Raw genomic sequence first — 27,946 nt, forward strand, 5'->3', positions numbered from 1 at the left:
TTATCTATTTTATACAAGTAAGCATCTAGAGATATAAAATTTTCCTTTATTACCACTTTGGCTGCATCCCACACATTTTGGTATGTTGTCTCATTATTATCATTCTCTTGGATGTGTCTATGTTTTGCTGCTTGATTGTGTCTATGATTTGCTATTTTACCTATTCATTCCTTAGGATGCATTCTTTAGTTTCTGATTTCTTTTTGGTCTATTTTTCTCTGGCCCTTTATTCAATATAATTTTTATTGCATCATGATCTGACGAAAATGCATGTACTAATTCTGCCTTTTTTAATTTGATTTTGAGGTCTTTATGTCCTAATATTTGGTCAGTTTTTGTATAGGTTCCATGAACTGTTGAGAATAAAGTGTACTCCTTTCTGTCTCAATTCAGTTTTCTCCAAAGAGCTATCATACCTAACTTTTCTAGCAATCTATTTACCTCTTTAACATCTTTTTAATTTATTTTGTGGTTTGATTTATCTAGTTCTGAGAGTGCAAGGTTGAAATTTCTCACTATTATAATTTTGCTGTCTGTCTCTTCTAACTCTCTTAACTCCTCCTTTAGGAATTAAGATGCTATACCACTCAGTGCATATATGTTTAATATTGATATTGCTTCATTATCTATGGTATCCTTTAGCAAGGTATAATTTCCTTTCATATCTCTTTTAATCAGATGAATTTTTACTTTTGCTTGATCTGAGATGAGAATGGCTATCCCTGCTTTTTTTACTTTACCTGAAGCATAATAGATTGTAGTCTAGCCTTTTACTTTTCCTCTGTATGTACCACTCTGCTTTAAATGTGTTTCTTGTTAACAACATATTGTAGGATTCTGGCTTTTAATCCAATCTGCTATCTGCTTCCATTTTGTGGGAGAATTCACCCCATTCACATTTACAGTTAGAATTACTAATTCTGTATTTCCTGTCATCTTATTAACCCCAAATAATATCTTTCTCTTTCCTTTTCCCCTTTATTTTACTCCCCAGTATTTTACTTATGAGCACTACTTACCTCAAGCAGTCCTCCCTCTTTAGAGACTCCTTCCCTTTTTTTATACCTTTCCCCTACTATTTCTCTTTTCTCTTCTATTTAGCCTACCTCTACCCTTTTCCCTTTCCCCTACCACTATTCTAAAAGATGAGAAGTGTTTCTCGGTGAAACCAAATACACTGAATATTCTTTCCTTGGACCAAATCTGATGAGAGTAAGATTCACACAATATTCTTCACCCTCCTTTCTTTCCCTCAATTATAATATGCTTTATTTGCCTCTTTCTGAGATGTAATTTTCATCATTTTACCTCCACTTCCTCCCTTTTTCTGTTACAATTCTCTTTCCATCTCTAGTTTCTTCTTTATATTATAAGGGTAAAATCAGATTATACATGTATTCTCAATGTAAATCAGAACTCTGAACTTGAAACAAGGATGCTTACAAGGTACTAACTAAGTGGAATTGATGAGACAATGGTTACCTAGTTTAGCATTGTTCAGTAAGATTGATTTAATCTTACAACAAATAATGGTTTCCTAGAGATATAACAATTGGTTTATACTTAGTGTGGAGCATATAAGCAGGGACAGAGAGCCACAGAAAATAAGCACATTAGAAGCTCTCAGAGGCTGAGACAGATTCATTCCATCATCCAATTTTATGGTGGTTGGAGGCTGAAGCACAAGCCCTTGGACTTAGATTCATTCATCCCATCTCATACCACCTTGGTGGCAGGTTCTCCTCCTTAGCTTCTCCACTGAAACCAAGATTCCATAAGGACTCTAAGAAAGCTGCTCAGCTCCAGGAAAGGAGACAAGATTTTGAAAAACATAATAAAGGATTTGGACTTTAACTCCTGGCTACTTTTATGGTGATTACTGAACAGAAAAGAAGGCTGACTCCAGAGACCCCAAGAAAACCAAACCAGAGAACATTACATATACCCATAACAAAAATACAGTTCTCAAGAGTTTTTTTTTTTTCTTTACCGTTTTATGATTCTCTTGTGTTCTATATTTGGAGGTAAAATTTTTTATTTAGCTCTCTTTTCATTTAAAATATGTGGAATTCACCAGTTTATTTTCTTCCCTGAAAGAAAATGCTCAGTTTAGCAGGTAATTTATTTTTGGCTATATTCCAAGATCCTTTGAATTTTGGAATATCAGATTCCAGGTCTTTTGATCCTTTAAAGTGGAAGCTGCTAGATCCTGAGTAATCCTTATTGTGGCTTCTCAGTATATGAATCATTTCTTATTGGCTGCTTGTAATATTTTTTTGGTCTGATAGTTCTTAATTTTAGCCACAATATTCCTTGGGGTTTTAATTTTGGGGCCTCTTTTAGGAGGTGTTCGATGAATTCTTTTAATGGTCATTTTACCTTCTGTTTCTATGATATCTGGGCAGTTCTCTGATGATTTCCTGAAAGATAGTGTCTAGGCTCTTTTTTTCATTATGTATTTCAGGGAGTTCGATAATCCTTAGATTGTCTCAAATCTATTTTCCAGATCAGTTGTTTTCCCAATTAGGTATTGTAGAATATGGGCTAGTTCCCTGGAATCCTCAGGGTCAGCTAGAATCAGGATCAATTAAAGTTCTTGGACTTTAGGAGGAGAAATGAAAGACTTAGGCAAGCAGAATCCTGGATCCAGGAGTCTGGAGTCATCAACTTCTCTTCTTCTCATCCTGCTGCCAAGTGACTCTGCCTATCTCCCTCCCCCTCTAGTCCTTGCCTCTCATTATCTTAATACCAAATATTCAGCAAGTAGCAAGAGTGAGAAGAGGCATTTGTCCAAATATATGCTAATAGAGTCATTGTCTCACATCAGAAAGGTAATTATGCTTAAATGCTGTTATTTGATTCAAGCATACCTTTTTGGACTTTCATCCTCTACATCTCCTGCTTTCTTTTGTTTTAGAACATAGGTGGTCACGCCCTCTCTGACTTCTCAGGGAGGTGAGAATCCTAAAAAGGAGGTGATCACCTCTCCTTTCTTCTCCCCTCTCCCCCCTCCCACCCCCAACTTCTCAGGAAGGGAGATGAAAGTACTAAAAAGGAGATGATCACACCCTCCCTGACTTCTCAGGAAGAGAGATGAAAAACACCAAAGGGAAGTGGGGAGTCAAGCCAGATATTATTTCTGGGCTGGGTTTCTGGGCTGAAGGGTCTTACTAGAAACAGGTATCCATGAACCCATCAACATGGGAGGTATTACACAAACACATAGCAAGAAAGCACAGGCTATTAGTGATGAGTCTACCCATAGCCAATACAGGCCCAATATGGTGTAACAAACATGAATTGTACATGTAAGTAGTGATATAACAAACAATATGAATCAACATGGTATTGTAAAAGATTTCCAGAAGTCCTAGAAAGAGAGTATGTAAATAACAATCACACATATGCCTCATTCAGCAGCCAAGAGATATTGTCCATTACTTCATGTCAGGGAATCCAATGATCCCTGCAAGTTTTTGAAGTCCTGCAACAGGCTTATTATGTGTAAGGGAATCCAATGATTCCTGCAGATTTTGAAGTCTTGCAACATTCTTTTCATGTCTCAGAGAATCCAATCATTCTTGAAGGATTTCAAGTTTTACAACAATCTTTTCATGTCTCAGGGATTCCAATGATTCCCGAGGGTTTTGAAGTCCTGTATCAGTTTCATTAACAATTTTTGATGTTCATGAGTCAATTGCCATAACTGCCATGCTCTATCAGTAGTGGGCACAATCAGTGATGGAACTACTAGATATTTCTTGAGTCTTCTCCTTTGTTTCAAGAGTCTGCTCCATCTCTCTCCAATGGACAAGGCAAATACAGCTAATTGGCACCCATCTGAGTTCTCCATCTGTAGAAAAAAAAGCAAACCCTCTCCCCCAAGCAGTTAACCTATCTAGTCTCTTCCGTTTACCACTTTCTGGGTCTTTCCACATCACCTGGTGATTATCTAAAGATACTGGAGCTGCTTGCACTGGACACTGCCCTTCTGGTGGATTATAAAACCTGTCTTCTGGAGCCAGTGCATCTTTATCAAAAATCAAGAATTTAATTGTATAAAGAATTAAATTTAAAAATTCTCTAGGATTACCAGTGGCTCCCCCTTTCTTTTGTTTTTGGAGGAGTGTCTTGATGTGTCTGTTTCTCTTCTCTACTATTGTCTGTCCTTGAGGATTGAAAGGTGTGTCAATGGTGTGTAAAATCTGATTTGCACAGTGTGCAAAATGTTTAGAAGTATATGAAGGTCCATTCTCTGTTTTTAACTAAACTACAAATTATGTTATAGAAATGAAGTGCAGAGGAACAGGCATTAGAGGGGGGAAGTAGGCCCCTAATTTTGAAAACCTATACACATTGGAAATTGGTCAAATATGAAATTCTACATATATACCATGAAGGATACAGCACTCTCCAAAATCTATAAAGAAATATGGGGAGAGGGATGAGTAGAGGAGGAAGCAAAGAATGGGGGAAGAAGACAAGTGGGTGGTGGGATGTTAAGTAATAGCAAGGCAAGCTAAAGAACAGAATTAAAGCAGAAATTAGCAGGAATAGGAAAGAAGTAATACACATAGACACTACAACAAAGATTAGGAGTAGGATTTATAAAAAAGTATAGGTAGTAATCACTGACTTAGACAAAGTCAATCTTAAAGATTCAGTCAAGAGAAAAATCAACATTATGTGTCAGCCATACTAATATTGTTTTTGATATATACATATGAGTAAATGCATCTGTATATATATATATATATGTATACATATGCATGTGTGTGAGTATATGTAGATATGTATGCATGTTGCTCTATCTATATGTGTACATAGATATATGTATATTTGTAAGTAGATTTGTGTGTATATACATATGTATATATGTGTGTATATGTGTGTGTCTTGTATGTATATATCTTATGTATACATAAGGCTATTCTTGCTTAACTATAGCCTACTTGAGGAGATAGGAGGGATGCAAGAGAAAAAGAGGATTAAGTAAAAAACGTGTGCAGCAGAAAGCAAAAGAACAACCTACAAGAAAGCAAATAAAAGATGGACCCATGGATATAATTTCTTCTACTATTATATATTCTTTCTGCAACTGATAAATTATTATTATTTATTTTGAATCCTTCTTGATGTTCTGCTGGTCACATGACAATGTTCTGTTTGCATTTGTTTTGTTTTTCTTTTCTGTATTTCTTTTTTCTATTCTGTTTTTTAAAAATAAAATATAGAAAAATAGAAAATAATGCATTAAAATTAGATATGGTCAACTTAATGACTATGAGTAATAAAGAAAAATAAACAGCTAAAATACAAGAAAAATGTGAACTATATCATATACACAACACTTGACAAAATATTTTTAGTATAGGTAATTTAAATTTTGAACTCAAAAGGAAAATAGTCTTCTTTGCTCCAGAATCCATAGCATACTATCATAAAAATAATATGTAATTTTGAAAATTTATATTATATTTTTATATTGCCTTAATTTTCAAATATATTCCTTCCTTTTCCTCTAGAAACAAGTCATTACTTAAAACAAACAATGAAAAAGAAAGAAAAGTTAAGCAAAATGAAACAGCATATCAATTGAGTCTGACAAAATATGTACTATTCTACACACAAAGCCACCATCTCTGGGGGAAAAAAAGGAATGAGGGTATACTTTATCAATTGTAACAAGGCTTAACTTAATTATACTGTTATTTTGTTCTTTCTGTTTAAAATTAGCATCCAATTTTTATGAAAAGCAAAGGAAAATCATTTTCTTAAGAGCCTTGTATATGGTAGCCCAGGCAGTAGGTACCTAAGGTCGCTCAACTTTCATTTGAGATATTGCCTCCTGAAATAACAGCAATGTCCACCAGAGGGCAGCAACATGAAGACATGGGCAGCCCTTTTCCCCAGCTGCTTCTTCATCCTTATTTTTCCAAATATATTTGGAATTTAACATTTGTGTGTTTTTACAAGGATTATATTTATCCCAAATCCACTCTGAATGTGAGCCTCCTAACCATTACCATTTCCCTTTTTCTCTTTTACCTGCCTCTATCCTATATAGAATCACTTTATTTTCAGTGCCCTTACTGAGCAAAATGCTCCAGGTAAAATATGTCCCCACTTTAGGAGATGCCTTCTGGGAGATGGGCATTATCGTCTCCCAGGAAATACAGAGCTCATTCCCTTGGGACCAGATAGTGCATGTGATCAAAACTTCATAATTCCCATCCCTGTCTGTCCTTGGTGATAGGGTGAATTTTTTCTGTGTATCTCTTGGTCTCCACCAGTTGCTTAGTTTCAGAGAATCCCTGTTTTTCTCCCTCCCCCAGGAATCTCAGCATTACTTTAAAAGTCTGCATAGTTACTTATTCTTTCAGAAGCAGATCCTATTCTCTGTGGCCACTGGTGAGTTTTCCAATTATGAAGAAGGGGTGTCTTTAAAAAGAGAGGTTTGGGGAAAAGGATGAGACTTTGTAAAAGGGACTTTAAGTAAAACAAGCAAACAGTAGGGAAGGAAGATCAGAAACTGCTCTCAGTTGAGTTTAAGAGCTGGTTCTTGAGAGAGAAAAAAAGAAGGGAGTAACTGACATTTACTGAATACTATATTTCAAAGCTAAGAGTTCTGTCTTTGATAGTTTGATAGTTCCTCTGAGAGATCGCAGATTGAGGGCTGATAACTGGAGGGTTGCTTTCTCAAATACTACCATCAAGGACCACAGAGGTTTCCAAATATCCTTATTCCCCTGGTAAACTGTCAGAGTTTTTGTCATCCCATAATAGGAAAATTTTGCAAGCCATTTTCTAATGTTAATAGTAAAATTCTATCTACCTTCCTTTAAGGTAAAAGAAAACTAAATTCATGCTATTATGGATTAGAAAATTCTTTTGGAGTTAATCGAATCCAATCCTGTCATTTTATAGATTAGGAAGCTATAACTGAGAGAGGCTAAGTAATTTGTCCACAGCTAATAAGTTACTAAGGTAGGATTAGAACTCAGTTCTTGACTGTAAATCCAGTATTTTATTGACTCTACCACCTGTCTTTCTCCTATAAGCATTTCTAAACGTTAAGGCAGTTGGAAAAATAAAAACTAAGTTATAGTTGGAGTTTTAATAGGGTTTGAAGACTTTCTGAAGGAAGAATCTAGATTCTTTTTCATGCTATTCTCACTCAATCCCCTTGCTCCAAAGAATTTTTTTTAACTATTTCATTTAGACTATATGGTCAATTTATGCTAGATTGGTTCCAGGGTCATTCCCTTGTGTATGTTTCTCTATGGGTCTTAGGTCCATTTTGAATTTTAGGGTTACTGATTTTCTCATCTACCTAGTTACTCTAGCTGCAGAGAGGACAAGGATTACCAACAGAAAATCCAGAGAGATAAAGTGAAAAATGGAATGTCTTTTAGGTTGTTTGCTATGAAATGTTTATAATTGCATCATATTAAAAATTACAATAAGTGAATAATAAAAAATTGATAAATGGGTAAGGATATGGAAAAATTCATGAGGTTTGGTCTAATTTGTCTGAGCTAGTCTAAGTCATTTGTTTGATCCATACCATGTCTCAATTATTGCTTAATTGGAAACTACTAATGACCCTGGCATCTTAACCACAGATTGACCCTTAACAAAATTGTTCAGATTGAATCTCTTATTCATACTCTTAACCCAAATCGAAATCAGAAATTGATTCCCAAATCTTAGGCAGAGGTTCAAGATAAACCAAAAATTCAACTTCTTATTCTAGTCAAGGATGAAGTTCTTGATAGAGGTAATGAAATATTTTTAAGAGCAATGGATTTGGCATAACAAAACTTGGATTCAAATCCCTACTCCTTCATTTATAATTTGTATGACCATGATGAACTCACAACTTCTATACACCTTAGTTTATTCATTTATAAAATGACGAATTGGGCTAAATGGCTTTCTAATATCTCTTCAAGTGGTAAATGAATGATAATATAACCCTGGACATGAACTAACCTCTAACCCTTACTAGTCAAGACTAGTAAGATTTTGGATAACAATTCAAATTAAACCTTACTTATCAGTGATATTTTTCTTTATATACATTTGAGTTTATTAATTTTTCATTGAAATGAATCATACATTACTTTTTAAATGATTGAGATGCTTATTAGAGTTTCTGAAAATTTTTTTATCCCAGTCAAATATATAGAAACAACATATTCTTACAGCTATTTATCAGATGAATTGCAGTAGGAGGAGACCATAGAGCTCTGAAAGGATTAAAATGCTTTCCAAACCAAATGTCTTTTATTTACAGGTTTCATGTTCTGATCTATTTTTTTCCTGTTCTCCTTCTAAGTCCTCACCTGACTACTATCCATACCCTACTCCTCCTCACAGCTGCCCTAAGAAATCTCTTCTGGATTATCTTTTCCTCTCACTATTTTATTATGCTGGTAGTAAATGATACACTGATCCACCCAACAACCTTCCTTCTAGTGGGTATCCCTGGACTTGGATCCAACATTCACTTTTGGATGGCCTTCCCACTCTGCTTTATGTATGCCTTGGCCACTTTGGGCAATCTCACCATTGTCCTCATCATCCGCGCTGATCAGACCCTTCATGAGCCCATGTATCTGTTTCTGGCCATGCTTTCCACCATTGATATGGTCCTCTCCTCTGTTACTATGCCCAAAATGGCTAGCCTTTTCTTCACAGGAAACCAAGAGATAGAATTCAATCTCTGTCTGACTCAGATGTTCTTTATTCATGCATTCTCAGCAATGGAATCAGCTATACTTTTGGCCATGGCCTTTGATCGCTTTGTGGCTATCCGCTACCCTCTACGCCATGCATCCGTGTTCACATCACCTGTTGTAGGGAAAATTGGACTGGCAGTTCTTACTCGTGGTTTCATTTTATCTTTCCCTTTACCCTTCATCCTGAAGAGGCTGTCTTATTGTCATAGTAATACCCTCACCCATTCCTTCTGCCTCCACCAGGACATCATGAAGTTGTCATGCACAGATACTACAGTCAATGTTGTCTATGGACTCTTTATTATCCTCTCTGTCATGGGAGTTGATTCACTTTTCATTGGCTTCTCCTACATTCTAATCCTACAGGCTGTGCTAGGACTGTCTTCTCGGGGAGCTGACTTCAAGGCTTTCAACACCTGTATCTCCCATCTCTGTGCAGTCCTCGTGTTCTATGTGCCCCTCATTGGCCTGTCTCTAGTACATAGGTTGGGTGGCCCCACCTCATTGATCCATGTGGTCATGGCCAATGTTTACCTCCTACTTCCCCCTGTGGTCAACCCCATTGTCTATGGGGCCAAAACCAAGCAGATCAGGGTTAGGATTCTCCATATGTTCCAACGTGATGCTGGGTAAATGAGAGTTCAAAATGTTATCATCTTGGAAAAGAGTACAGTTCACCACATATACCAAAGATGTGAGAGATTTGATGAATCTACTAATGTGTCTTAGAGCTAGAACCATGCAGTCTTTTTTTCTTTTTTTTAATAATTATAACTTTTTATTGACAGAACCCATGCCTGGGTGATTTTTTACAGCATTATCCCTTGCATTCACTTCTGTTTCAACTTTTCCCCTCCTTCCCTCTATCCCCTCCCCGAGATGGCAAGCAGCCCTATACATGTTAAACATGTCGCAGTATATCCTAGATACAATATATGTATGTAGAACTGAACAGTTCTCTTGTTGCACAGGAAGAATTGGATTCAGAAGGTTGCAATAACCCAGGAAGCAAAACAAAAATGCAAACAGTTTACATTCATTTCCCAGTGTTCTTTCTTTGGGTGTAGCTGCTTCTGTCCATCATTGATCAATGGAAACTGAGTTAGATCTTCTCTTCATCGAAGAAATCCACTTCCATCAGAATACATCCTCATACAGTATCATTGTTGAGGTATACAATGATCTCCTGGTTCTGCTCATTTCACTTAGCATCAACTCATGTAAGTCTCTCCAAGCCTCTCTGTATTCATCCAACCATGCAGTCTTTTAGCCATTTCTCTTAAATTTTTAAAAAGCCCATCCTTTATTGAGAGGTGGGTAATTGTAATCTTTATTCACTTGAATTGAGAATATTCTAAATAACTTATTCATTCTCAGAGAATCTCTTCTATATTATCTTTCCTATGTTTGGCATTCAAAGTATAAAAGTTTTATTCTTGATTTGTCTAAGATGTAAGTACTTCAGTCATATTTTGTTTTTATCATAACATGAAATATCATATGTTGTATACTTTATAGATTTACATAAATATAAATATTGCTTAATAAATATTAGCTCATATGACAATCTAATAATAATTTATTCTTATTATGTGTTCTCTTTTTGTATATACATGCCTGTAAGTCTGTTTTCTTTTGTAGAGACAACATTTGTATGCTTTTCTTTGTAGAGTTCCATTCACAGTAAAATGCTTATTGAAATCTTTCCAAAGCATTGTTGGTGATAATTACCAAAGAATGGAAAGCCAGTATGTCTATTACATGCGGGTTTTAGATTATAAAGAAATCATGAAAATAAAATGGGAATGTACTTCTACAATTCTTTTCCATTCTTTTTTCTTTATATTTTCTATATTTTTCTTTAAGCTTTTCATTTTCAAAACATATGATAGATAATTTTCAACATTTACCCTTGAAAACTTTGTGTTTCAAATTTTTCTTCCCTCCGTTTTCCCTACCCTTTCCCCTAGAAGGAAAGCAATCCAATATATGTCAAACATGTACAATTCTCTATACACATCTGTTTTCCTATAGTATTATCATGTTATACAAGACAAATCAGATCAAAAGGGAAAAAATGAGAAAGAAAACAAAATGCAAGCAAACAACAACAAAAAAGTGAAAATACTATGTTGTGATTCATACTCAGTCTCCATACTCCTCTCTCTGGGTGCTACTTCTACATTTCTGAAATTAATTAATAAGTAGGACACTTAATAGGTAAATAAGGAGAATTCATAATACATCATAATAATGACAGTTGAATGATTTAAGAATGTTCAGCCTAAAGGACAGTATGTCCTATCACTTCCAGGATAAAATATAAAATTATCTGTTCTGTGTTTTGTGTTCATTTATAATCATCCTCTTAAATTTTCCCAATATTCTTGTGTCTCACACTTTCTTCATACTCTGATCTAATGATGATGACCTCCCCGCTGTTTCTCAAGCATGACAGTCCATCTACTAATTCTAGATATTTTTTCATTCTCAGTGGCTGGATTGGTTTCCTTCTTCATCTCTGCCTCCTGGCTTCTTCAAGTCACAAATAAAAGAATTCCTTCATTATAAGTCTTTGCTAATACTCCTTAATTCAAGTGCTATCTCTTTTGAGAGATAGTTTTTTCTCAGTTTTTTCTGTAAATAGTTTGTTTGTACATGATTGTTTCCATGTTATTTTCTCCACAAGACTGTGAGCTTCTGGAGAGGAGGGACTATTTTTGTTTTTTGTGTATAGTATCCCCAAAGTTCTATAGAGTGCTTCATACATAGTATATTCTTCCTTGATAATTGCTTATTGACTTGATCTTAATAACTATTATACTATTCTGTCAAATAAGGGGGAGAAGATTGGGTATTTGTTCTTTAAGAAGGTTCATACTTTAAGAGAAGCATATTTTAATTAATATTGGAGAACTTTGTACTAATAACTTGTTCAAAAATAAATGAGTCCATTTTGTGAAGTGTTACACTGTCAATACTTGATATATGTTTTGACTTGGAAAGATTCTTTAGTCTAAGCTTTTTCTTTTGCAGTTAGCAAAAGTATGGCCTAGATAGGTACATTGCTTGAAGAAAGTCACCCATGTAGTAAGCAGCACAGTCAAGATTCAATTCTGGGCATTGGATTCTAGATTCAATATTCTTTTTCTATGCTGCTTTTAATACACACATTGAAGAAGATCCTGGATAGTCATTCGTCTTGCATGGAATAACACAGTTATAGTTGGTGGAAGTGAAAAACTTTACTTATTGACCACTAAAGACATTTACAAATTTAAGATGTTCTCTTACAGTTCATTAGTTGCATCCTTCATTTATAGGCAAGATGACTAAATAGATCTCATTCCAGAAAGGAGGTAGTGATTATATGAACTGAGGAGTGAAAAAGTTTTGGGAATAGAGTGAGGGACCTGGCTTGTTTATCAGGATGAATTGATAGAGAAAGCTCTGTAGCCTATGGACTATGTATTGTTTTTTAAGATTCTAAATGAAGCTACACTTCCAATAGACTTGTGATGTAAAGTGCCATCCGTATCCAGAGACAAGACAATGGAGATGTTTTAATATGGATTAAATATGGATTTTTGCATATGGATTAAATATGGATTGAAGCATAATATGTTCACCTTTTGTTGTTGTTTCCTTGTCTCTTTTTGTGTGTGTTTTTCCCCTATACTGATTTTTCTTGAACAGCATAACAAATATGGAAATATGTTTAGAATATGTACACAGGTTTAACCTATAAATTATTAGTTGCTGTCTTAGAAATGGAAGAATGGGATGTAGAGGGAGAAATATTTGAACACAAGATGTCATAGAATGAATGTTGGAAACTCTTTGCGTATATGTGGAAAAATAAAATACAAGTTTAAAAGATTCTTAATGAAGGAGATTTTTTGAAGCTTATAGTTACTTGCTCTAGTATTTCAAGAACTTGGTACAAAGTTGCTCATCTATAAAATAAGTATAATAATAGTTTTACTTTGCATGATTGTTGTATGGATCAAATGAGATAATGTCTTTAATCACTCTGCAGATGTAAAGTGCTATAATAAAAATTCAACATCTAATTGTCCTCAGGAAAAAGGTGAGGGATCAATTTTCCTGTACTTCTCTAATTAAGACTTTTATTCCTTCATTCTCTTGGTAGCTATGGAAGATCGTAGGACTATGTAAAGAGTATGACAGGTAAAAATGATTCATTCTCGTTAAGAGAATTACAAGAAGAAATAGACAGCAAAACTGTAATAGTGGGAGATCTCAACCTTGCACAAAACAAATAAGAAAGAAATTAAAAAGGTAAATAGAATATTAGAAAAATTAGGTATGATAGATCTTTGGAGAAAACTGAATGAAGACAGAAAGGAATATAATTGCTTCTCAGCAGTCCATGGAACCTATACAAAAATTGACCATATATTAGGACATAAAGACCTCAAAATTAAATGCAAGAAGGCAGAAATAATAAATGCTTTCTTTTCAGATCATGATGCAATAAAAACTACATTCAATAAAAAGTTAGGGGTAAATAGACCAAAAAGTAACTGGAAACTAAATAATCTCATCTTAAAGAATGATTGGGTGAAACAGCAAATTATGACACAATTAATAATTTCACTCAAGATAATGATAACGATGAGACATCATACCAAAATTTGTGGGATGCAGCCAAAGCAGTAACAAGAGGAAATTTTATATCCTTAGAGGCTTACTTGAATAAAATAGAGAAAGAGAAGATCGATGAATTGGGCTTGCAACAAGCTAGAGAAAGAACAAATTAAAACCCCCCCCAATCAAATACTAAATTTGAAATTCTAAAATTAAAAGGAGAAAAAATGATTCATTCTTTTTGTTTTAACCATATCTGTCAAAAACACATTTTCTTTATCTTCTATGGGACATATATAGATTCCTTACTTGGATTAATTCTATGCAAATGGAGTTTTATTCAAGAATGATTTAAGTTTCTTAACTTAAAAAGTTAAAAATTTTTGAATAAACTTTAGACTTTACACATACCACTTTTTTTTTCTTTTTTTTTTTTTATTAAAGCATTTTATTCACAAAGCATCAAAGCATATGCATGGGTAATTTTTCCAACATTGACCCCTGAATAACCCCTGCCACAAATTTTCCCCTTCTTCCCCCCATCCCCTTCCTCACCTGGCAGGCAGTCCAATACATGCCAAATATGCTGAAATACATGCCAGATCCAATATTACACATACCACTTTGGCATAAAATTAATTCCTAATTTTTTAAAGACATAGCTGAGTCTTGGTGCTACTTGCTTCTTCAATGCTATAATTACAATTGTTGCCCTAATGATGTTGTTGCTATCCCTTTAACTACTCAATGAAGCCAAATCAAGAAGTATTTAAATACTGATTACATTTCAGACATTGAGCTAACTTACTACTAGCATTCTTCTCCTATATCAGAAGTAAAGAGAATGACCTTGATTTTATGGAGCTATCAGTGAGGGGGAGAGTCATATAGAGTTAAATGTGAACCTAGAGATAATCTAGATGAACCTTCTCTAGGACAATGATTTATTTACTCCTAATTGAAAATTGTAATTATTGCTTTTAAATTTCCTCTCTTATTTTATCTTAGGGAAGTATTATCTTATTGGCTAGAACCCTCATCTAGAATTCAATCTATCTTACTTTACTCCAATTTTATGTATGATCTTGGAACAGTAGTTGCTAAAAATATTTGTGACAGCCCTTTTTGTAGTGGAAAGAAACTGGGAACTGAGTGGATACCCATTAGTTGGAGAATGTCAGAATAAGTTATGGTATATGAATGTTATGGAATGTAATTAATCTGTAAGAAATGATCAGCAGGATGATTTCAGAGAGGCTTAGAGAGACTTACATGAACTGATGCTAAGTGAAATGAGCAGAATCAGGAGATGATTGTACATGGCAACCACAAGATCATACAACAATCAGTTCTGATGGACATGACTCTTTCAACAGTGAGACAATTGAGGCCAATTCTGATGGTCTTGTGATGAAGAGAACCATCTACATTCAGAAAGAGGACTGGGGAAACTGAATGTATATCACAACATAACATTCCCATTCTTTTTATTATTATTTACTTGCATTTTGTTTTCTTACTCATTTTCTTTCTTCCCTGATCTAATTTTTCTCATGCACTAAGAAAATTGTATAAATATGTTTACTTATACTGGATTTAACATATATTTAGACATGTATATTGGATTGCTTGCCATCCAGGGGATTGAGTGGGGGGGAAGGAGAGGAAAATTTAGAATACAAGGCTATGCAAGGGTCATTGTTGAAAAATTATCCATGCATACATTTTGAAAATAAAAAGCTTTCAAAAAAAGGAACAGTAGTTGCTAAATAAATACTAGTTGAGATAAATGAGGACTATCATTTATTTAAACCATGCCTATACTTCTTGGATTCCTAAAAAAATCTTGAAGTTGGCAAGAGAACTTTTACTTATAGAATTCAAAGCTATCTTTAATTTCACATACCTAGTTTTAAAAGAAAGTATGCCTAATAGGAAAGTACTTTTTAAATTTCTAACCAACACATTAAATAATATCTAATTTTAATAGTATAGTTTGAAAGAGAGTTAAAGAAGAGAAAGAAGATATGTTTTGCCTTAGATATTTGGCAATTTGATGTTGGGGGTGTATGACTGGCCAACAACTAAGGGCAACACAAAAGGGATAGTTTCTAAATGTGGAATCATGCAATGGTTTTTACATTCTGGTTGAAGGACACAGACCAAATACAGACTCAAAATTAAATAAATTTTCAATAAAGACCTGGCTAAAACCAAAAGCATAATGGTTATGATCTACTTCTCTATTTCATCTCAACTCCACACAGCAATTATCACGCTCTTGATTTATACCATCACCTTTAAATACACCACTTCTATGATTGTGAACACTTCACATTTTTTTATTTGATCTCAGTCTATGGTCAGACTACTCTCCCTCTTCATTTTAACCTGATAACTTCAAATCTCTTGATTATTTTGATTATTTGCTTTTTCCCAGGCTATTTCCCTTGCCCTAACTATATTCTTTTCAGTTTTTCATCTTGGTCCTCTGAAAAATCAATTCAATTATGCATTGCTCTAATCTTTTTAAACTTTACTTTTAAAGAGAGTAAAAGTTTAAATGTTTATTCACTATTGACTAGTGAAAAGTTACATGGATGGATGCTTGCCAACCATCAGAATTAGCTTACTTTTAGCATGTGAACTTACCTCCTATTCATGTGTTACTGACTGAAGATGGAAAAATCAGGAAACTTTGCTCACTGACTTACACTACAAATTAATATTACATAATCTTCTCTGGGCCTTCATTGCAGTAAGTCATTTATTTTTATATCTCTAATTGATTCATGACAGCAGCTTTTTCAAACCTTTAATCATTCTTCAGGCCTCCTATAATTCTCTCTTCTTCCTTTCTAGTGTAGAAAATTGCCTCATGTCTCATTGAAAAAAATAAGACTAAAAACTCAAAGTTTCCTTTTACTTCCTTGCTCTATCCATTTCCTCTAGCTATTGTCATATCTGTCTCCTTCCATTTTTTAAAATTCAATTTTCACTTAATGGAACAAAACTAGCATTTTAAAAACATAGTATAATAAAAAATATGATTGAATATGAAACTGCAAATGTGTCCTGTGCAATTTGCTGTTCCCTCCAAATGCTCTAAAAGACTATTGGTCTTAGAACATTATATTTTGAAGAGCAAAATAGCTGAGGTTGCATCTAAGAATAACTTAACCAGCAAAATTGAGTATAATACTGAATAAAAAATTGTCATTTAAATAACCAAAAGGCTCTCAAATATTAATCACAGAAAGACCAGAATTCAATAGAAAAATTAATATAAAAGATCCAAAAGAAATAGAGGTAAAACATTAAAGTCTTATCCCATTTTTGCTAGGTTCCTTGAGAAAGCTATCTTATAGATAATACCTTTACTTTTTTTTTTCTAATTTCTCTCTACAATTTGGTTTCTGACCTCATTATTCTACTTAAGCTACTTGTTACAAAGTTAGCAATAACTTTTTATTTGCTAATTATAAGTTGTACAATACTATCTGGGATATTGTATAAAAGATCTGAGTTCATGTTGTAGTTCATCGTATCTGAGACCCTTTCCAACTTTAAAACTGTATAATTTTCTGATTCTATATTCTGTTTAATTGCTGTTCTTGTTGTTCATCCTTTATTTTCAAAAAAGACCAATGACATCACTGGGTAATATTGATTTGTGCATGAATTGGATCTAAACGAGGCAGAGCTGAACAAAGTCTGATCAAGCTCTATAAGTTCTCCTCCTGCCACTATATTCATGGCCATTAGAACAAGTTGTTCTTATATGATCATTCTGCCATTCACTTGTGTGAGGTAAATATCCTTCTAGTTTCTGACAGGCTTGAGGCCTGTTGGTTACTCTCAACCTGGTTTAGCACGTTTATCAAGATGGTTTTATCAGAGTATGGATAACGCACATGCTAGAGCTTCTTGGTGAGACTTGGGTGACAAGTGAACAGCAAAAGTAGAAAAACAACCCTAAAAGAGGTCATCAAACCTTCACATCAAAGATACTAATTCTCCCTGAATAACTGAAAGTGCTATTTTCTCTATAGAATGAAAGCAGCCTTGAGTTTTCTAATCAGTCAATAATCATATCTAAAGCACTTATGGGCTGAATGTTGTGCTAAGCACTATGAACACAAATATAATAAAAACCCTGCCCTCAAAAAAGTTATATTCTTAATGGGAAAGATAACACAAAAGGATATTGAAAAAGGTTGGGAGAAAAAGGTATTTGATGATGGGGTATGATGAGAAGGTCCAAAAAAAGTGCATTCTAATAGAAAATGTTGAGGTAGCTTATGGCCTGGCTATATCCATTAAAAAGGTAATTCTAGAATAGTCCAATAAGAAGAAAGATAGTAGGACAGAGAATAGTCAATAGTGAATAAACATTTAATAAGTACCTACTATGTGGCAGGCACTGTATTAAATGGTGGGGTCCCAAATAAAAAAAAAAAAGAAAAGATGGTCCCCTTTTTCAAGAAGCCTAAACCTTAATATGGAACGATGAAGTGAAAAAGACAGCTGAAAAGTGTGGAGGAGGGAGGACAATCATAGGGTACTAACTATGGGGTATGATGTTCATGGATTTGAAAAAAGCAGAGCAATTGAGGTAAAATGAAGTTGGTACTTCCAGTTTAAACTTTCAGTTTAAAATTTAAAGTTTAAATTTCAGGCTGAGTAATCTTTCAGATTGAAGAGGTTTTTTGCACATGCTAGTGAACCTTTCTAAGATTATGACATTGAAGTGCACACTCTGGCATGGCATATCAAGTTTGGTTTCCTAAATAGTGGATTAAATATCTTTCATCTAAATACAAGTATTACACATTTTCTGAGATTCTCATCCCCAGAAGATTGGATAGAAGTTTATTAATTGTTTGGCCATGACAACTCTTTTTTATTATTAATATTAAATTTTCTTAATCTAATATTTTTCCCAGTTACATGTAAAAACAATTTTTAACACTTTTTTTTTATAGCTTTGAATTTCAAATTCTCTCCCTTCTTTCCCATCCCATCCTCCAGAAACAAAAGAAAGGGGGAGCCACAGGTAACCCTAGAGAACTTCGAAATCTAGCTCTTTATACAATTAACTTCTTGATTTTTGATAAAGATGCACTGGCTCCAGCAGACCGGTTTTATAACCCACCAGACAGGCAGTGTCCAGTGCGAGCAGCTCCACTATCTTTAGATAATGGCCAGGTGATGTGGAGAGATCCAGAAAGTGGTGAATGGAAGGGACCAGATAAGTTAACTGCTTGGGGGAGAGGGTTTTCTTGTATCTCTACAGATGGAGAAGGACTCAGATGGGTGCCAACGAGCCATATTCACCTTGTCTATTGGAAAGAGATGGAGCAGACCCTTGAAATGAAGGAGAAGACCTAAGAAACATCCGGTGGTTCCATTGCTGATTATGCCCACCACTGAAAGAGAGCATGGCAGTTATGGCAATTGAGTCATGGACATCAAAAATTGCTAACGAGACTGATGCAGGACTTCAACACCTTCAGGAATCATTGTAATCCCTGAGACATGATAAGATTGTTGTAGAACTTGAAAACCCTCAGGAATCATTGGATCTTTTGAGACATGATAAGACTGTTTCAAGACTTCAAAATCTGTAGGAATCATTGGATTCCCTAACACATAAAAAGACTTTTGCAAGACTTTAAAAACTTGCAAAAATCATTGGACTCCCTGACACATGAAGTAATGAACAACAGATTGGTTTTGGACTATTTCTTGGTTGTAGAAGGAGGCATATGTGTGATTGTTATTTACATATCCTCCTTCTAGGACTTTTGAAAATTTTTTACAATATCATGTTGATTCATATTGTTTGTTATATTACTATTTGCATGTACAATTCATGTTTGTTATACCACATTGAGCCTGCACTGGCTATGGGGAGAGTCATCATTGCTAGCCTGTGCTTTATTGCCATGTCCTTGTGGAATACCTCCCATGATGATGGGTTTGTGTACACCTATTTCTAGTAAGACCCTTCAGCCCAGAAACCCACTAACAATATCTGGCTTGACTCCCCACTTTCCTTTGATGTTTTTCATCTCTCTTCCTGAGAAGTCAAGGAGGGCATGATCATTTCCTTTTTAGTGCTTTCATCTCCCTTCCTGAGAAATCTGGGTGGGGGGGGGATGATTACCTCCTTTTTGTTGTTTTTACCTCCTTTCCTGAGAATTCAGGGAGGGCATGATCACCATCTTTTTGGGGTTCTCATCTCCCTGAGAAGTCAGGAATGGGGTGACCACCTGTGTTTTAAAACAAAAGAAAGCTGGAGATGTAGAGGGCTGAAACTCTGAAAAAGGTGTGCTTGAATCAAACAACTGAGCAATTAAGGCTAATTACCTATCCAATGTGAAACAATGACTGTTAGCATATGTTTGAATAAATGGCTCTTCTCACTGTTTGGTGCTTGAATGTTTGGCATTAAGATAATTGTAGACAAAGATGAGGGTGGAGTGAGAAAGGGACTGGAGAGTGACTTTGCAGAAGGCTGAGGAGGAGAGAGGCTGGTGACTGGACCTGAGAATCCAGGAGTCTGCTTGGCTGCTTCTTTCACTTCTCCCCCTAAAGACCAAGGGCTTTGATTTATCCTGACTCTGGCTGACCCTGAAGCCCTCTAGAGAGCTAGCCCATACTTCACAACTTATAATGGAGAAAACCATCTATATTCAGAAAGAGGACTATGGGGATTGAAGTGGATCACAACATATTATTTTCACCTTTTTGTTTGTTGTTTGCTTGCTTTTTTTCCTTTCTCATTTTTTTTCCTTTTCATCTGATTTTTATTGTGCAGCATAATAAAAGTGGAAATATATGTTTAGAAGAATCATACATGTTTAACCTATATTGGATTATTTGCTGTCTAAAGAAAGGAGGGAGAAAAATTTGAAATACAAGATCCTGTAAGGGTGAATGTTGAAAACTATCTTTGCATGTATTTTGAAAATTTTCTTATTATTAAAAAGAAAAGAAAAGAGACATCAAAAATAAAACAAAACAAAACCTCATAGGGTCCCAGAATGTCGTTTAAAGTCATTGGAAGGGTATAAAAGAGAAATAATCAAGTTAGATATCTCTTCCCACTCCTCCCCTGAGGTGAATGGAGTCAAATATTTACACAGAGGCCAAAGTTTAAAAAAATACAATGGTAAAAAGGTCAAACAACCAAGAAAAAAACCTTGACCATTCTCACACACACAAAATAACATACAGTGATGATAGGGAAATTCAAGCTATAAACACAAAAGAAGATGATGTTATTAAAAACATATGCAAGCAAGCCTCACAGAATAATTCAGATTGGAAACAAGATCAATGAGAATTACTATAAAAGTGAAAAAAAGCATTTAAAAAAGTGAGAGTAGTGGAGGATAAGTTGGAAAAGGAAAAGATAATAGTGAAATAAAATTATGAAAATAGAATTAACACAATAATAAATGAAATATAAAAATGTTGAGGAAAATAACTTCATAAAAATCAGACTTAGGTAAATGGCAAAATAAAAACCTTATTGTAGAAAATAATTGTGGAAGATTCTAGAAAGATGGCAGAGTAGGTCAGTAAATTTCAAGCTCTCCAGATTTCCTTCACAAACAAAACAAATTTGTACCTTAAGGCAAACATAGACTAGTGAAAAATCAAGAAGATTGAGGTACTAGGTCTTCTAGTACAATCCAAGAAGATCTAAAAAGAAGACCCCAGGCTGGGGATTGACCATTTTGAAGTACAAACTCCTGCAAAAACACCCATTGGGGAATGTTGAGGCTTGCTGGGTTTTGATGGAGCCTTAGCAGGAACCAGAGAAACTTTCAGCCCCCTGGAGTGCTTTGGAGTCTGAGACTGGGAAGGCTGAGTGAAACTGAGCTGATTAGAAACATTAGGCCCAGTTACACAGCAGAAATGTAGCTTTGGGTGGGAAGGAGATAGCATACTCTGGGCGTGCTAATATAATGGGGCAGCAACAATGCTGGATGTGGGCACTTGTAGGAAAGTGGAGGTTTTGATTTGGGGTTCCGGGTCAGAGGGAAGAGGTGAAGTGAAGTGAAACTATAGGCACTATTCCCCATTCTACAATTAAAGTTACTTACACTAATGCTTTTCATTAAAAAAAAAAAAAACTGTACCAGTGGGGGGAAAAATCCAACCATAGCAACTTCCTATGGAAATAAGGAAGACTAGGGTCCATTTTCAGAAGAGAACACAGAAACAAAAAGAGTTTTTATTACACCAAAGTATAATGCTAAATAGTTCCCTTCTCAGAAACAATTAATAGAAGAACTCAAAAAAGAATTTAAAATGAGAGACACTGAGGAGAAACAAAAACAAAAAGTAAAAAATAAAAACCATCCAAGAAAAACAAGAAGATTGTGAAAAAAAAGTTACCCAAATAGAAAAGAATTTGGAGAGTCTAAAATTTGGAGAAACTAAAATCACTCTTTGAAAACTAGACTGGGCAAGGGGAAGTCAATGAATTTTTAAGAGACAAAGAAATAGCAAAACATAATGTAAAGAATGTGAAATATTTTGTAAGAAAAACAACAGATCTGGAGAACATATCAAGAAGAGAAAATATAAGAATAACTGGACTTCCTGAAAGCAGTGAACAACAACAACAACAACAAAACTCCAAAAACCTTGAAACAATAATACAAGAAATAATCCAAGAAAATTATCCTGGAGTGATAGAACACAAGGGGAAAGCATTGCCACCTCAAAGAAATCCTTTGTGGAAAAAATATGAGAATATTATTACCAAATTTTGAAAGAAAATTTTGCAAGAAATAAGGGGAAAAATTCAAACATGCTGGAGCTACAGTTAGAATTGTATAGGACTTAGCAACCACAATAAAAGAAGACAGGTCCTGGAAATATATATATATATGTAATTAAAAACTAGGTTTGTGTCCAAAAATTATCCATAATATTGCATGGAAAAAAAGGACATTCAATGAACTTGCAGATTTTTGGGACTTTCAATCAAATATGAACTCAATAGAAAATTTAACATATAAGAACCAAAATAAAAAAAAAAATTCAAGGAATTTAACATGGACAAATAATTTATGTTTTTACATGGAAACTTATACCATATATTTAAGATTGACACCAGCAATTTGTAGCTCAAAAGAATGATTGGGGCAGAGTTGTGTATAATCTTATTCTAAAAAGCAAGATCACCTAGAAAAAAAAACTAAACTACTAATTATGAATTATAAATGAGATGCAGAAGAAGAGGCATTAGAAGGAGGAAGAGGGCTCCTAGTTTTGAAAAACTATTCATATGGGAAATTGATTAAATAAAAAATACTACATATAGCATCCTCTAAAATCTATAAAGAAACAAGGGACAAGGATGGGAAGAGGGGGAAGCAAAGGATGGGGGAAGAAGACAAGTGGATGGTGGGAGGTTAAGTAATAGCAAGGCAAGTTAAGAACAGAATTAAAGCGGGAATTAGCAGGAATAGGAAAGAAGTAATATGCATAACATTATAACAAAGATTAGGAATAGGATTTATTAGGAAAAAAAAAGATTTAGACAAAGTCAATCTTAAAGATTCAGGGAAGAGAAAAATCTACATTATGTGTCAACCACATTAATATTGTTTTTGAGGCATGCTTATATGTGAGGAAATACATCTGTATATACATGCATGTATGTGTGTGAGTATATGTAGATATGTATGCATGTTGCTCTATGTATGTATGTATGTATATAGATATATGTATGTGTGTGTGGACATGTCTATGTGTATATGTATATATCTTATTATATATAAGATTATTTTTGCTTAACTATAGTCTACTTCAGGGAGGTAGAAGGGATTAAAGAGAAAAAAAGAGGATTAAGTAAAAAACAGTATGCAGCAGAGAGCAAAAGAACAACCTCCAAGGAAGCAAAGAAAAGATGGACCCATGAATATAACTTCTTCTATTATTACATATTCTTTCTGCAACTAGTAAATTATTGTTATTTATTTTGAATCCTTCTTGATGTTCTGCTGGGCAGATGTTCTATTCACATTTGTTTTGTTTTTCTTTTCTGTATTTCTTTTTTTTATTTTGTTTTTTAAAAAATAAAATATAGAAAAATAGAAAATAATGCATTAAAATTAGATATGGTGAACTTAATGATTATGAGTCATAAGGAAAAATAAACAGCAAAAATACAGGAAAAATGTGAACTATATCATACATACAATAACTGACAAAATATTTTTAGAATAGGTAATTTAAATTACAATGAAGTCAAAAGGCAAATGGTCTTTTTTGCTCTAGAATACATAGCATACTCTCATAAAAATAATATGCAATTTTGAAATTTTATATTATATTTTTGTATTGCTTTAATTTTCAAATATATTCCTTCCCTCTCCTTTAGAAACAAGTTATTACTTAAAACAAACATTGAGAAAGAAAGTAAAGTTAAGCAAAATGAACCAGTATATCAACTGAGTCTGACAAAATATGTAATATTCTGCACACAAAGCCACCATCTGTGGGAAAAAAAAAAAAAGAATGAGGGTATACTTTATTAATTGCAATGAGGCTTGATTAACTTGATTATACTGTTATTTTGTTCCTTCTGCTTAAAATTAGCATCCAATTTTTATGAAAAGCAAAGGAAAATAATTTTCTTAAGAGACTTATATGATAGCCCAGGCAGTAGGTACCTAAAATTGCTCAGCTTTCATTTGAGATATTGCCTCCTGAAATAACAGCAATGTCCACCAGAGGGCAGCAACATGAAGACATGGGCAACCCTTTCCCCCAGCTGCTTCTTCACCCTTATTTTCCCAAACATATTTGGAATTTAACATTTGTATGTTTTTACATGGGTTATATTTATCCCAAATCCACTCTGAATGTGAGCCTCCTAACCATTACCATTTCTCTTTTTCTCTTTTACCTGCCTCTATCCTATATAGATTCACTTCATTTTCAGTGCCCTTACTGAGCAAAATGCTCCAGGTGAAATATGTCCCCACTTTAGGGGATGTCTTCTGGGAGATGGGCATTATCGCCTCCCAGGAAATACAGAGCTCATTCCCTTGGGACCAGATAGTGGATGTGATCAAAACTTCATAATTCCCACCCCTGTCTCTCCTTAGTGACAGGATGAATTTTTTCTGTGTATATCTTGGTCTCCACCAGGTGCATGATCCAGAGAATCCCTGTTTTTCTCCCTCCCCCAGGAATCTCAGCATTACTTTAAAAGTCTGCATAGTTATTTATTCTTTCAGAAGCAGCTCCTATTCTCTGTGGCCACTGGTGAGTTTTCCAATTATGAAGAAGGGGTGTCTTTAAAAAGAAAGGTTTAGGGAAAAGGATGAGACTTTGTAAAAAAGGGACTTTAATAAAACAAGCAAACAGTAGGGAAGGAAGATCAGAAACTGCTCTCAGTTGAGTTTAAGAGCTGGCTCTTGAGAGAGAAAAAAAGAAGAGAGTAACTGACATTTACTGAATACTATATTTCAAAGCTAAGAGTTCTGTCTTTGATAGTTTGATAGTTCCTCTGAGAGATCGCAGATTGAGGGCTGATAACTGGAGGGTTGCTTTCTCAAATACTACCATCAAGGACCATAGTGGTTTCCACATATCCTTATTCCCCTAGTAAACTGTCAGAGGTCTTTGTCATCCCATAGTAGGAAAATTTTGCAAGCCATTTTCTAAAGTTAATAGTAAAATTCTATCTATCAACCTTTAAGGTAAAAGAAAATTAAATTCATGCTATTATAGATTAGAAAATTTTTTTTGGAGTTCATCAAATCCAGTCCTTTCCTTTTACAGATTAGGAAACTGTAACTGAGAGAGGCTAAGTAATTTGTCCACAACTAATAAGTTACTAAGGTAGGATTAGAACTCAGTTCTTGACTGTAAATCCAGCATTTTATTGACTTTACCACTTGTCTATATCCCATAAGCATTTCTAAACTTTAAGGAAGTTGGGAAAAAAAGGCAGTGGGAAGTTCTCCAAAAACTAAGTTATATTTGGAGTTTTAATAAGGTTTGAAGACTTTCTAAAGGAAGAAAGTTGGATTCTTCCTCATGCTGTACTATCTCAATCACCTTCTTCTAACGTACTTCTTTTCTATTTCATTTAGGCTATATGGTCAGTATATGTTAGATTGGCTCCAGGGTCATCCCCTTGTGTATGTTTTTCTATGGGTCTTAGGTCCATCTTGACTTACAGAGTTACTGATTTTCTCACTTACTGAGTGAAATGTGTTACTCTAGTTGCAGAGAAGACAAGGATTAACAACAGCAAATTTTGGGGAGATAAAGTGAAAAACAGAATATCTTTTAGGTTGTTATGAAATGTTTATAATAGCATTATATTTAAAGTTACAATAAGTGACTAATAAGAAATTGATAAATGAGTAAGGATGTGGTAGAGTTCATGAGGTTTTGTCTGAGGTAGTCCAAGTCATTTGTTTGATCCATACTATGTCTTAGTTATTGTTTAACTGGAAAGCAGAAATGACCCTGGCATCTTAACCACAGGTTGACCCGTAACAAAACTGTTCAGATTGAACCTCTTATTCATAATCTTAACCCAAATCTAAATCAGAAATTGATTCCCATATCTTAGGCATAGAATTAAGATAAACCAAAAATTCAAATTCTTATTCTAGTCAAGGACTAAGTTTTTGATAGAGGTAATGCAGTGTTTTGAAGAGTAGTGGATTTGGCAGCACAGAACATGGATTCAAATCCCTAAACCTTCATTTACAATCTGTATGACCGTAATGGACTCACTTAACTTCTAGCCACCTTAGTTTTCTTATTTATAAAATGAGGAATTTAGATAAATGGCTTTTTAGTATAAATGAATGATAATATGATCCTGGCCATGAACCAACCTCTAACCCTTACAAAGGAGTGAGGAATAAATCATTGGTACTAGTATAGACTAATTCCCCAACTCCAAACTTAAAATAATATATGCTGCGTACTTGTTTCCTATTTGTAATTACTCAAAACTAGTGAGATTTTAGATAGCTTAATTCAAATCGAAACCTACTTACCAGTGATAGTTTTCTTTATATGCATTTGAGTTTTTGAATTCTTCATTGAAATGAGTCATACATTACTTTGCAAATGAATGAGATACTCATTAGAGATTCTGACAAATTTTTATCTGAGTCAAATATATAAAAATAATATACTCTTACAGTTATTTATCAGATGAATTGCAGTAGGAGGAGACCATAGAGCTCTGAAAGGATTAAAATGCTTTCCAAACCAAATGTCTTTTATTTACAGGTTTCATGTTCTGATCTATTTTTTTCCTGTTCTCCTTTGATTCCTTTCTAAGTCCTCACCTGACTACTACCCATACCCTACTCCTCCTCACAATCTGCCCTAAGAAATCTCTTCTGGATTATCTTTTCCTCTCACTATTTTATTATGCTGGTAGTAAATGATACACTGATCCACCCAACAGCCTTCCTTCTAGTGGGTATCCCTGGACTGGGATCCAACATTCACTTTTGGATGGCCTTCCCACTCTGCTTTATGTATGCCTTGGCCACTTTGGGCAATCTCACCATTGTCTTCATCATCCGCGCTGATCAGACCCTTCATGAGCCCATGTATCTGTTTCTGGCCATGCTTTCCACCATTGATATGGTCCTCTCCTCTGTTACTATGCCCAAAATGGCTAGTCTTTTCTTCACAGGAAACCAAGAGATAGAATTCAATCTCTGCCTGACTCAAATGTTTCTTATTCATGCATTGTCAGCAATGGAATCAGCTGTACTTTTGGCCATGGCTTTTGATCGCTTTGTGGCTATCTGTTACCCTCTGCGCCATGCATCTGTGCTCACAGCACCTGTTGTAGGGAAAATTGGACTGGCAGCTCTTACTCGTGGTTTTGTTTTCTTTTTCCCCTTACCCTTCATCCTGAAGAGGCTGTCTTATTGCCGCAGTAATACCGTCACCCATTCCTTCTGCCTCCACCAGGACATCATGAAGCTGTCATGCACAGATACTACAGTCAATGTTGTCTATGGACTCTTTATTATCCTCTCTGTCATGGGAGTTGATTCACTTTTCATTGGCTTCTCCTACATTCTAATCCTACAGGCTGTGCTAGGACTGTCTTCCCGGGGAGCTGCCTTCAAGGCCTTTAATACCTGTATCTCCCATCTCTGTGCAGTCCTCGTGTTCTATGTGCCCCTCATTGGCCTGTCTGTGGTACATAGGTTGGGTGGTCCCACCTCACTGGTCCATGTGGTCATGGCCAATGTTTACCTCCTACTTCCCCCTGTGGTCAACCCCATTGTCTATGGGGCCAAAACCAAGCAGATCAGGGTTAGGATTCTCCATATGTTCCAACGTGATGCTGGGTAAATGAGAATTCAAAATGTTATCATCTTGGAAAAGAGTACAGTTCACCACATATCCCAAAGATGTGAGAGATTTGATGGATCTACTAGTGTGTCTTAGAGCTAGAACCATGCAGTTTTTTTTTGCCATTTCTGTTAAGTTTTTTAAAAGCTCATCCTTTATTGAGAGGTGGGTAATTGTAATCTTTATTCACTTGAATGGAGAATATATTA

General features: G+C 34.8%; 2 protein-coding genes across 2 annotated transcripts; both read left to right on the forward strand.

Annotated features, from left to right (window-relative positions):
- Positions 1 to 8,432: 8,432 nt before the first annotated feature.
- On the forward strand, positions 8,433 to 9,377 carry LOC127557409 (olfactory receptor 51D1-like). The gene has a single exon (XM_051990739.1). It carries the CDS (start codon positions 8,433 to 8,435, stop codon positions 9,375 to 9,377), a length of 945 nt encoding a protein of 314 aa, XP_051846699.1.
- A 17,415-nt stretch (positions 9,378 to 26,792) lies between these two features.
- On the forward strand, positions 26,793 to 27,737 carry LOC127557410 (olfactory receptor 51D1-like). The gene has a single exon (XM_051990740.1). The coding sequence runs from the start codon at positions 26,793 to 26,795 to the stop codon at positions 27,735 to 27,737; it is 945 nt and encodes a 314-aa protein (XP_051846700.1).
- The last annotated feature ends 209 nt before the right edge of the window (positions 27,738 to 27,946 follow it).

Source organism: Antechinus flavipes, chromosome 3 (genome assembly GCF_016432865.1).
Source record: "Antechinus flavipes isolate AdamAnt ecotype Samford, QLD, Australia chromosome 3, AdamAnt_v2, whole genome shotgun sequence".
Taxonomy (NCBI): Eukaryota; Metazoa; Chordata; class Mammalia; order Dasyuromorphia; family Dasyuridae; genus Antechinus; species Antechinus flavipes.

Excerpts from the sequence above, each read along its gene's own strand:
- LOC127557409 (XM_051990739.1), top strand. The coding sequence starts at position 8,433 with ATGCTGGTAGTAAATGATACACTGATCCACCCAACAACCTTCCTTCTA.
- LOC127557410 (XM_051990740.1), top strand. The coding sequence starts at position 26,793 with ATGCTGGTAGTAAATGATACACTGATCCACCCAACAGCCTTCCTTCTA.